We start from the raw sequence: 12421 nt of genomic DNA, 5'->3' as shown, positions 1-12421 counted from the left end.
AATTTACTTTTCACAAATGGTTTTCAGAGATCATTTCAATTCCCCAGACAGATGCTATCATTGCAGTTACAGCAGAGGGAGATCAAGAAAACCCATTTATGTGGGGGTTCAGATGGTCACTTTCTACACATTCTCTGCCCATGACCACTACTGTCACCATCACAACAGAAAATGAAATTTGGCAAATACTTTTCCTTTTCAAATACATTTCAGATTTCACACTACTGAAAGAAATAGGATATGTCTTGGCATGTGCAGTAAGAAATACCCCATTATGAGAAGGTCCTGCTCGCTGGGTTGAATAGGAATACAATCTGTGAGTATGCAGAAAGGGGAAAAAAATGTTTTCTGAGGGAAAAGGAGCCAGCACCTTGGCCACGCGATTTAAGGCTGTCTGATCATTCTGCCCTCTCCCCCTCGACCTGCACCCCGTGTTTTCGCTATAATCCCACAGAATTAGCTCTCAAATTCAGTCTCCCTGGAACTAAAGAGCAGCAGGACAGCGCTTATGAGGTCTAATCTCTGAGGGGTGGGCTCATTTTCTGAGCGCTATCGCAGTATGCCATGTCCCTTTGGGAACCTAAACTTTGGGCACACACGAAACAACACGTCCCGGAAGCCGAGAAGCAGTGCCCCAGAAGTGGGGCGAGGGCGGATTAAGCAGTGAAGCAGCCTTGCCCCGCCCTCGGAGCCCAATTATGTCATTTCCCAAAGGCCCTTTTGTGGGCCCCACAGGTTCCATGCGCTGATTCCCGGAAGGGCGCCCCTTGAGGCCACAGGAGGAGCTGTGGGAACCATACTGCCCTGCAGGCTCAGCGGCAAGAGGCGGTAGCGCTGGGCCAATCACAGCACAGGGCTGGGATCTGGCCTCACGCGAGACTTACTGGCGCTGTCCTCGTGGAGGTTGTATTGGGTGCTCCTGGGTCAGGTCTCGAGGTCGCAGCTATAAGACCGTCGGCAAGCTTGAGAAAAAGTGTCCCCTTCGTGCCGACGCAGGGCTGAGGGTGGGTGGTGCAGGTCAGCGGAGCCCTTGAGACCTTACCCAGCCTCCTGCGGCCCCCGGTCCACGCACGAGGGGTGGGGGGTCCCGCGGAGGCTGCAGAGGCACAAATGGACCCGGCACAGGTAAGTGGGGGACCCCCCAGCACCTCTGTATGGAGGATAGTGTTGCCCTGGGTCTCATCACTTTTCCTGGCTGTGCCGCCTTGATATGGAGGCGTTCCCACCTCAATGCCATGTGGAGGAATGATCTAGGGGCCTGCACCAGGGGTGCACATGCAGGGAGTTGAGGCCGACCTGGTGTGCGGGTGGGAACAGACAGCACCGGGAAGGGAGGCGAGTCTGGAATGGCAGGCTGCAGAACGGGCCTCTTTGAGGTCAGTGGGAGCCATGGAGGATTTGGAGGACAGGAGTGTCTTAATAGGCTTCCTCTAGCAGCAGGGTGAGAGGAGGCAGGGATAGCAGCCCCCACATCGCACCCGGAATTCTGTTCCCCAGGTCACCTTCAGCCACCCTCCCAGCTGAAGCGTATGTTACGGGTGTGCAAAACAACATCCAGCGCCTACTGTCTAGGTTCAGCTGCAGGCTCTACCCACCTCTCCCCGCACAGCCATGGGAGAGTTGGCTTTCTTGGCTGCAAAATGGGCTAACCGCAGTATCTTCCTTCTGGGTCCTGGTGGCAGGTGTGGGAGGCAGTGTGAAAGGTAGCACAGCACATACAGGGAATATCCAGTAAATGCTGCTCATAGACATTCATTTCTGTGATCTCTGGGGTCCAAGGAGGCCTGTGCCCTGGTCTTGTCCTTGTGGCAGTGTGAGTGAGAGAGACACGGGGCTTCTCAGGATCCCCCATCCCTTCACAGTCTGAATGAGCTGAGTTTCAGGAATGAGCTCATTTAACTGTAGACTTCAGGAGCCATTCTGGCCATGCCCTTCCCAGGGCTGTGACCTTGAGTAAGTTTCCTCAGTCCCTTTGTCTTCCATCTTTTGAGGGTCAGGGGTAATATTGACATTTTGTTCCTGTGGCTTGAGGGGATCAGAGAGGGCATGTGTGTGATGTGTGTCCTCCAACGTCCAACACTGCCCAGGTAGTATCACTGTGGACAGTGTTTTCCAGGAGCAGATCCCCTTGTCCTGTGATGATCTTAGGGACTTATCTCAGGGGAATCCTGCTCAGGCTGTATCCAGCGGAGGACTAGGGGGAAGAGAGAGCCTAGGGGCAGACTCACAGTGCCAGCAGTATTTTTGGAATTACTGCTTCCCTGCTGGGATGAAAAGGGTTCTCAGACATTGGGAGCCACGAAGGTCACTGGATTCATCTTTGTAGTTGCCATCTGTTTATGGCAAGTAAGCTGGCTTGCTACCTATGGTGGCAAAATTATTTTTCTGTTTAAGATACTTACTTTTATGTGAAAAGTAGATGCATTAGAGATTCAGTGGTAGCAGTATGCAGTACTGTGGTGTGCGTTTAGATGTAAACACACAACAGACCCCAGGTTCTTCTCCAGCATGTGACTCTGTTTACTCCCATCAGAGCCCCCATCACTGTTAGGAGTTGTCACGTCCATCTGTTGTTCCTGTGGCTCCCCTCCCTTCATTCCAGCCATTCCAGTAGCCTGTCTTCAGCAAGGCCATCCCTGGCTTTCTTTCTCAAATGGCCCCATCTCTCTAATCTTGTCACTTTTTTCTTGGCCTCAGAATTCTTAAGGCCATCTACATTGTCTTGTTTAGTTATTTATGTCCTTGTTGGGAATCTTTCTCCAGCAGGGACTGTAATTTCCTGTTTGCTGCTCTGTCCCCAGGTCTATAATGGGGGCAACGCTGTAACAGGACCTTGATAGGTGGGAGAATGAGACTCCCCTCAGTGGGCTCTCATTACACTACGATCAAACCCCCACCATGGCCTGCTACACCTGTACCTGCTCTGTGTCTACCCATGTGTCTTCCCTTCCTTTCTTCCCCATCTCAGAGCCCTGCAGCTTTGCCATCCTCCACTTGCTAAAATCTTGCTCACTTCCCAGCCTTTGCCCATGCAGTTCCCTTTGCCTAGGACAGTCTCCAGAACCCGGCAGGCATCCCTGTGTGTTCCTCTGGCCTCTGCTCAAATGCCACTTCTTTGTCTTTCTAGTTTTAGCTAAAATACCCCCTGAACCCACAGGCTTGGGATCTAGCATTTTTGTGCAGAGTTGAGTGCCAGGGTACTTGAGGAGCAAAGAGGAAAAATAATCATAACAAAACAATGATAATAGCTGGATTTCACCAGGCCCTTGATTTGCTCTGAGGGACAGTTACTATGTTTCATTCAGTTCCCATCTCCTCAGAGTTAGGTTCTGTCATCCCTGCTTACAGAAGAGGAACTGGAGGCTTAGAGACATACAGTTACCTATCCAGGGTCACACAGCTCTTTAGTAGTTGAAACTCACATATTGCCCATTGGCTTCCAGAGCCTGTATTCCCAACCACAGTGGGCTGGGGAAGCCTGATGGTGACACCTATTTTAAACTTTGTGAGGTGGGCAGGGCTTTCTCCTCTAGGTAAGCTTGGGAACAAGGAGGGCAAGAGGAGCCAACCCAGGATAGGGAACCTTGTCACAGAGGCTGTGAGTACAGAGTTGTTTAAGGAGTCACAAGAGGACCTTGTGATTGCCACACACCCCCAACCGTCAGCTGAGATGTGTCTTGGGAAGGGGAGCACAGGTGGTCATTTGCTGGATGTTCACCTTGCCCTCACCCAGGACACACATCACAGCCAGTCAGAGGCTGCTGCCTGTGTTCTTATGGCCACTGTGGCATTGTTCTCATGCACTTGGGTTCCCTGGTTCTTACGGTATCCATGAGTTCCTACGGTATCCATGCTTCAGGACTCAGGAAGGGGAAGTTGACAGATAGTTCGCTGTGGAATCTCCTGGGGGGTCTGAGAAGGCTGGGGGACCTAAGAAGGCTGGGGGACCCACATGGGCATGGGGAGCTGGCCCAGGCACTGCCACTCCCAGGATGAGTGGCACCCCCTTCAGTGGCTGTTTCATGAGGTGGGTGAGGATGGCTCCAATCCTCTGCCCGTGTCCATGGAAGTATGGCCAAGATGGCAGAAGTAGATTAACAACAACAGTTGTTAGAAGTGCTTCACCTGCAATAATGGAGCAGTGTGGGGGTTACAATAGACCCAGGCCAGAAGGACCTAGGTTCAAATCCCACCTCTGCTGTGTAGACTAGGAACTCGCAGGGTGACTCACTAGAGCTCCCTGAGTCTCAGCTTGCTGACTGTGATGTGGAGCTGATGAGGCATTTATGCTCATGGCTATGGTAGGATCAATATAAATAACAAAACGTACAGAGCACCATCATAAGCCAGAGACTCTAATGTTGGCTTTCTAAATGTTTTTTCTTGAATTCTCAAATAACCTGATAAAGTGAGAAGATAATTATTTTATTGACAGGAGCTCAAGGCTCAGAGAAATAAAGTGGCTTCCCTAAGGTACACAGCAAGCAAGTGTTGGTTCAAGAGGTTGAATTCAAACGTGGGCATCTTTTCCAGAGCTGTGGACATTTATTCCCTTTACCACAGCATGTGAAGCTCACAGCCCCCAGTGGGCACACTGGAAGGACCAGGGATGCTCAGCTTTAGCTGCTGCTGTTCTAACTGTTAGAATTATCATCACGATCATTTCCCTGTTCCTCTGGCATCCCAGACCACTTGCCATCTGCTCCCATGGTCCTCACAGGAATGCGATTGTCTGTGTCCTTCTCTGTTGTGTGTACCATGGAGGGCTTCTCGGTCAGCCATGTCTGCCTCCCCCTTAGGGCCAGCTCATAGCTTGGCCCTCAGGAGGCCTCGGTGGAGGCCTTGGTGATTCAGGCCTGGGTCTCTCTGTGCCTTTACCAGAGACTGAGTTACAGGCTCTGATCCCACCCAATAGCCTTGAAGCACATAATATGATTGTGTTTGACTTTCCAGGCACCGGTGACCTTCAAGGATGTGCTTGTGACTTTCACCCAGGAGGAGTGGGAATTATTAGACCTGCCCCAGAGGACACTGTACTGGAAGGTGATGACAGAGACCCGCAGGCTTCTTGTCTCATTGGGTAAGTCTTCTCCTTGCCTCCATGTGGGGACATGGCAGCCTCCTTCTTGGTTTCTTCCTCTCATTTGAGATATGGCTGATGGAGAAGGCCTTCAGAGCAGACTGCCATCCTTCCCACAGTCCTTCCTGCCATTTTCTGGGCTTACCTCCTCCAGCCTGCTCTCCCTTTGTCTCCACTAAGAATCACCAAGATGATTGTTCTTCCCTTTTTGATTTCTCAGATTTTTTTTTTGTATATTCCTGATACTCATCTTTTACTTATTTTGTGTGCTACAGTTGTATTCTATTAGCTTTTTTAGAAATTTTCTTTAAGCATCTTTTGATTAAAAGAAATTCATATTTTATTTAGTCAGGTTAGTTTATCTTTTGTTTTATGATTACTGCTTTTCATATCTTGCTAGGAAATCTTTCTTTACACCAGGATGAAATTATATTCATTTTCTGTTGCTTACTAATCTGGAATTAACTTGTGTATGATGTGCGGTAAAAATGCAGTAACTTTTTCCTGCATGTGGGAAACCAGTTTTTTTAGCTCCGTTTATCATATAGTCCCTTCTTTTCCCATTAATCTGCTATGCCACCTCTGTTCTCTGTGATAGCTGTATGTGTTCAAGAGTCTGTGTCTGAGCACTGTTCTATCCTGTTGCCAGTTTTCCTTATATCTGTGCCAATATCACACTGTCTTGATGCCTGTACTTTCATCCTAACCCTAATCCTGGGAGGGCAAGCCCTATCTCCTTATGATTCTTTTTTCCAGTGATATTCTTGGCCCTTAACTCTTGCCTATAAATTCTAGAATCAGCTTGTTGAGTTTTGTGGAAAATCATGTTTTCTGGCGTGATGATAAACTTATATGTGGATTTGAGGAGAGTTAACAACTTTGTTACTAATTTCTCCCATTTGTACAGCTTTTCTTTAATATCTTGACATAAATATTTCAGATTTCTCTACTAGCTTTTGTCTATGTTTTAATCACCTAGCTGTTCCTCACACACAGTAGATTTAATATGTGCTCCCCCCCCAGTCCTGCTCATTCTCAGCCATGTAGACACTGTCCTGGGAGCAGAAATGGCTATACTTACTCTTACTCTTCCAAACTCTGGAGTCTACACCCTGTCTGCATCTCCACCCACATCTCTGCCATCCCTTCTCTCATGCCTTGAAGTTCCCTCGGCATCCAAGATCTCTCTAGAATCTGTACCTTTGTATACTTTGCCTCCTTTGACTGCAGTGCCCTCTCAATTCCTGTATTTGGTAACTCTTGCTTCCTTGGGACTCATATCTCAAGACACCTCCCAGCTGTCTTTTTCTTTCAGTTGAGCTGGGTTAGATGACCCATCCTGTGTCCCCTGTGACATCCTTTCTCAGAACAAACACAGCACATAGTGCAATAATTTCTCTCTGCTCTGGATAGGGAGGACAGGATTTCATTCTGGCCTCTACCCTAAATTCTCCCCAAAGTTGTCCCTTTAAAGATGTCAAGAATCCAAGAACCAGCAAAAACAAAAAAACACCTGAGTTTCAGAGATGTGAAAATCCAGCAGGTGTCAGGGGCCTTGTTTCCATCTTCCTTTTTCCACTGGCTTGGTAATTTTGCTCCTTCTTTGTTGGTATTGCTAATGGGCCTCTTTTGTGTATTGGATTCCCTTCAGATGACAAAGCAAAAGCCAATACCACAGAGCCTTCTGCTTCTCAACCAGCCTTGTTTGAGAGATGCTCACCCCACACGTTACTGACTGAGGAAGACTCCAGTGTTTCCACATTGGGAGAAGCCAGGGAACAAGAAGGACCATCAGAAAAACAGGGAGGGCACATAAGGACAGGGACAGACCCCTACAAGGAATCCCTCCCTAGAAAGGGTAACCCTGAATGTGATGATTTGGGAACAAGTAAAAATCTTCCCACAAAGGATTTACGGGAGCAAGACTCTCCAGGAGATGCTCTCCATGAGTGTGAACCACATAGATCAAGAAGAGACCCCTTGATTCATGGAGGGAAGAACCCCTACAAATGCAAGGAATGTGGGAAAGAGTTTATCAAGAATCACTTCCTCCTTCAACATCAGTGGATTCACACTAGAATAAAATCCTATAAAGGCAAAAAGTGTGGGAAGGTCTTTCTCAGGAAGGCAGATCTCACTGGACACTACAGCATTCACATTAAGAAGAAGCTCTATGAGTGCATTGAGTGTGAGAAGGCCTTCAGCCGTAGGTCACACCTCACAGAACACCACCGGATTCACACTGGGGAGAAACCCTATGAGTGCAACGAATGCAGGAAGGCCTTCAGCCGCAGGTCACACCTCACGGAGCACCAGCGGATTCACAGTGGAGAGAAGCCTTATGTGTGCAATGAATGTGGAAGGGGCTTTGCCCGCCACTCCGATTTTATTCGGCATAATAGAACCCACACTGGAGAAAAACCCTTTGAGTGCAAAGAGTGTGGGAAGGCCTTTTGTAACAGTTTCTCTGTAACTCGACACATGAGGTCTCATTCTGGGGAGAAGCTCTATGAGTGCAGTGAGTGTGGAAAGACCTACAGCTACAGCTCAACCCTCAATACTCATCAAAAGATTCACAGTGGAGTAAAATCCTACAAATGTAAGAGATGTGGGAAGGCCTTTCACCAGAAGGCAGCCCTCAGTCAGCATCAGAGAACTCATACTGAGTAACTACGGTGGCAAATTGTTCGACTGGAGGGAAAATGTTACTTGGCATCTGAGAGTTCATACCCAAGGCTTTCCTGCATACTGTGTCCTTCATGTGCACAGTTTGTACTGTGGCTATGGCATTACCTTCACCTGTGGCTGAGCCCTGGCACTGCAGAGACTGAAAGCCAGTCTCCCAAAACAGAACTTGATTATCTGCAGAGGGACCTTCTTTCCATACCCGTAAGTGCTTTGCTATCACATGGCCTGCAAAGAGACCTGGGCCTCAGTGTATCCCAAAGCAGAAGTGATGCGCTTTGCAGTGGATGAAGGGCCCTCTTCCCTCATGGTCCCTGTCTCCCGTCTAACTTCCTGTGTTTGTAGGAGCCTGCTGTGCTCTTGCTGGTGTGAAGGGCAGGGGTCACAAGAACCCCATCCTTTATGCCCATTACCGTGCATGTGCCTTGCGTCATGGATATGTGGGTGACTGAGACATGGGCCTTGCTCTTTAGAGGGGAGAAACGTGGTAGCACAGAGGTGTGGTATAGTAGCTCTGTTGCTATGATAATAATGTGCCTATGACCCTGTGTATCAGGGTCAAAACTTAGGTGTGGAGGACAAATGTGCACTGGGAAGAGTGGTCCAGCGGCTAAGGGCTTGGACCCTGGGGACAGTTGGTATTCCAGCACTTCTGAGCTGTGCCCATCACCTCTGGGTGACCTTGGTCATGTCATTTCTCCACAGGCCTCTCTTGTAAAAGTGGGAAAATAAATTTAAACTGTAAAGCACGGGCAGAGGAACAGACAGTACACAGAGGGTGATACCATGCAGATCCATGAGGTAGTGAGGAGCCCCAGCCACATTTTAAAATGAAGAAGAACATTTCTGGCAAAGGGAACAGCATGTTCTAAGACCTTGAGGCAGGCAAGAGTTGGGCTTATTAGAGGAAACAGCTGAAGGTCAGTGTGTCTGGAGGAAATGAATAGTGAACAGTGAGATGGACAGAATAGGCCCAGATGCACAGGGCTTTGTGGATTTTATTCTGACTGTTCGGAGGCTGAGAAAGTGGTTGAGCAGGGCAGTGGCATGATCTTGTCTCTAAATTTCTCCTTGTTTGCTGAGTGGAGGGTGAATTAAAGAGGGAGTAATTTATGTGGGAAAAAGAGATGAGGCCACTGTGTGGTCCAGGAGGGCATTGTCATTGGACTGACCCATGATAGTGGTATGGGAATTGGTGGGGAGATGACTTGGGACATGTTAGGCAGAGCCACAGGACATGTGCATAATTGGGATGATGGGTGAGCCCCAGGAAATGATTTCCCTCATCAGTCCTCAGAAGAGAGCCTTTTGCATCCATGGGAATGTGCCATGGCCTGCCCTGTGTTCCAGGTTTTCAATCAGCACCTAGTGTGTTGAGTGAGCAAGTGGAGCTGAAGGCTCCCTTTCTTGAACAGAAAAAAGGCAGAACTCCCTCCCCCCCTCAGTGGTTACATGGGTAGTCAATCTGCCATAGCTTTATTTCTCTGATGCTGAGGGGCCCTGGCCCTTGCCCCTACTCCTGTCCAGATTGAATTTGGGCAGGAAGCCATGAAGGGCAGTGATGAGCCCTACATCCCTGTGAGCACTGTTCTCACCTGTGCTGCTTACTAGTGGCCGCAACAGGCCAGTTTAGGGACTTTTTGGGGTTCTTAGTTTCCTCCTCTGTAAACTGAGTGATCTAATATCCTGTGTGAGTTGCAGATTCATTATCTATGAAACAGGAATGTTGACTGATGCACCTCACAAGGCGTTTATGCAGGTCAAAGGGTAGTGTTGTACCTGGTATCAGCTTTGTGGATATTCTTTTTTTTTTTTTTTTTAGCTTTGTGGATATTCTTAAATGTTAGCTGTTGTTAAACTTGTTTTCACTAATATGTTATATTTTCATGCCATCCTATTCCTTTCTTATTAGGAGATGTGCTGATGGGATTTGTTTGTAAAAATATACTGAAAGTCCTGATGACATCTTAGCTGATTTTTGGCCTTAAGAAGCTTGATCATAGATTCTGGTGACCCCTCAGCATAAGGTCTTGGGTCCTCAGCAACCGAAGCCAGGACATTCTTGCCCCCTGGTTTCTTTCCCTCTTGGAGATAGAGTGGCTGAGGATGCCAGAAAATGTTGGTTTGCTTTGAATGGAAATTCAAAAGCTGCCCCTGAAATTTATTGATGAAGATTAAGTATCTTATGAAGGGAGGTTTTAATCATCAAAAGATACTGACTGCTAATTTAATTTATTTCCTACTTACCTAATGTAATATTATATATATTTGGGTATCAATATATCCTCTAATTTTGTGGCTTTCTTTGCCTCACTTGTTCTTTTTCTGGTCCTTTAAGAAATAACAACTGTGGCTGCTGCTTGCCGGCTCGCGGACCTGTTGCCTGGCGGTACCGGGCGTGGCACGGGGCGCCTGCTGGGATGGCATGATCTAGCAAAAAGATGGCTACCATTGGTTACTTTATTTTTCTTTCTGTAGCAAGACTGTTATGGAGCCTGGATATTTCAGGATATCCAGTATCAAATTGACTGCAGAAGAAAGAACCTAACAGGCCAGTAACAATGGAAGAAATCGAGAAAGTTATCAAAAAGCTACAATTCCCCAAAACACCAGACCCAGGTGGTGTTACAAGTTAAAAATACCTTCATGAAGAAGAAAGATCTTAAGCAACATGGTGGATTCAGAAGCTCATGAAAAGAGACCGCCCATCCTAACATCTTCAAAACAAGATGTCACCTCATATTGCAAATGTTGGTGAAATGAAGCATTACTTGTGTAGCTGCTGTGCAGCTTTCAACAATGTAGCAATCACATTTCCCATTCAGAAGGTGCTCTTTAGGTAGCAGCTGTATGGAATCAAAACCCGGGATGCAGTGCTTCAGTTGAGGAGGGATGGCTTTCGCAACTTGTACCGCGGAATCCTTCCCCCACTGATGCAGAAGACAACTACACTGGCACTTATGTTTGGTCTGTACGAGGGCTTATGTTGCCTTCTCCGGAAGCATATCAGTACCCCTGAGTTTGCAACCTGTAGTGTGGTGGCAGTACTTGCAGGCACAACAGAAGCGATTTTCACTCCATTGGAAAGATTTCAGACATTGCTTCAAGACCATAAGCATCATGACAAATTTACAAACACTTACCAGGCTTTCAAGGCACTCAAATGCCAGGGAATTAGAGAGTATTATCGAGGCTTGGTACCTGTTCTTTTCCGTAATGGATTCAGCAATGTCCTTTTCTTTGGCCTTCGAGGTCCCATTAAGGAGCATCTGCCTACCGCCAAAACTCACAGCGCCCATTTGGTCAGTAATTTTATCTGTGGAGGTCTGTCAGGTGCCATGTTGGGAATCTTGTTTTTGCTAGTTAATGTTGTGAAAACTCACATGCAGTCTCAGATTGGTGGGGAATTTCAGTCTTTTCCCAAGGTTTTCCAGAAAATCTGGCTAGAGCCGGACAGGAAGCTGACAAATCTTTTCAGAGGTGCTCATCTGCATTACCATTGATCCCTCATCTCTTGGGGCATAATCGATGCAACTTATGAGTTCTTGTTAAAGATTATATGAAAGAAACTATCAGTTAAGTGCCATTTATTAACTGAATAGACCTAAGAAGAATGTGGTTTGGCATTGTTCCTAATTGGCCAAATATAAGTTGGTGTCATTAGTTCAGGGCACAGTGAATTATAGGCAAAGCTGTTTTCTTGAAGCACCAACAAATTCAGAATAAAAGGTTCTAATAGGAAAAAAAAACTGTTACTGTTAAAAAAAATCCAGATTTTTAAAAAATTCTAGTTTAAAAAGCTTATTCTGTTTATTGTTTAAGCTAAAATCTACAAACACTTAAAACAGCAGACTTATGGGGGATCCCTGGGTGGCTCAGCAGTTTAGTGTCTGCCTTTGGCCCAGGGCGTGGTCCTGGAGTCCTGGGATTGAGTCCCACTGCAGGCTTCCTGCATAGAGCCTGCTTCTCCCTCTGCCTGTATCTCTGCCTCTCTCTCTCTCTCTGTCTTTCATGAATAAATAAAATTTTAAAAATATTTTTAAAAAGATTTAAAATGTTTTTCTTTCTTTCCAGGTAATATAAGGGATTTAGAAGATGAACTAGTATGTTCTATCTCAGTATATATTTTGAGATTATGTATGTTAATTTCATCAGACTGACTTCACAAGGAAATGTTATTCATGTTTAATATAAATAATGAGCAGATGTATCAATAGACATATGCATTCCCCTCTTTGGTCCTCATTCCTTTTATCATTGTACATGTTTCATCTGGGATTACTTTTTTTTAAAGAATTATTATTTATTTATTTATTTATTATTTATGATAGACATATATAGAGAGAGGCAAAGACACAGGAAGAGGGAGAAGCAGGCTCCATGCCGGGAGCCCGATGCTGGACTTGATCCCGGGACTCCAGGATCGCGCCCTGGGCCAAAGGCAGGCGCAAAACCTCTGAGCCACCCAGGGATCCCCCTTATTTTATGGTTTTAATTATATATTTTTTTCCTCAGAGGTTGAGGAGGCTTGCCTAGGGCCACAAGGAGAAGTCTATTACAGCTTTCCCAGGATGGGTCTTCACTCAAGATGGCCACAGAAACCTGGGCAGGGTCGTATATTTGGAGCTGGAGAGCATTATTTCCCAAGGTCCCTTG

The 12421-nt window shown here is 46.8% G+C and overlaps 1 protein-coding gene and 1 pseudogene across 1 annotated transcript in view; both read left to right on the top strand.

The window, feature by feature from the left end:
- The window catches only part of LOC121478787 (zinc finger protein 80-like), a 28548-nt gene extending 20798 nt beyond the window's left edge, over positions 1-7750 (top strand). The window contains exons 3-5 of the mRNA XM_041734093.1: positions 929-1004; positions 4954-5080; positions 6732-7750. Of these exons, the coding sequence (XP_041590027.1) occupies positions 929-1004; positions 4954-5080; positions 6732-7750 (1222 nt within the window). The remainder of the gene's footprint in view (positions 1-928; positions 1005-4953; positions 5081-6731) is intronic.
- Positions 7751-10436: 2686 nt separating this feature from the next.
- On the top strand, positions 10437-11496 carry LOC121484467 (annotated as a pseudogene).
- The last annotated feature ends 925 nt before the right edge of the window (positions 11497-12421 follow it).

The sequence above is a fragment of the Vulpes lagopus genome, chromosome 2 (assembly GCF_018345385.1).
Source record: "Vulpes lagopus strain Blue_001 chromosome 2, ASM1834538v1, whole genome shotgun sequence".
Classification (NCBI taxonomy): domain Eukaryota; kingdom Metazoa; phylum Chordata; class Mammalia; order Carnivora; family Canidae; genus Vulpes; species Vulpes lagopus.
Note: the sequence above shows the minus strand (reverse complement) of the source record. Positions and strands in the feature narration are given on the sequence as shown.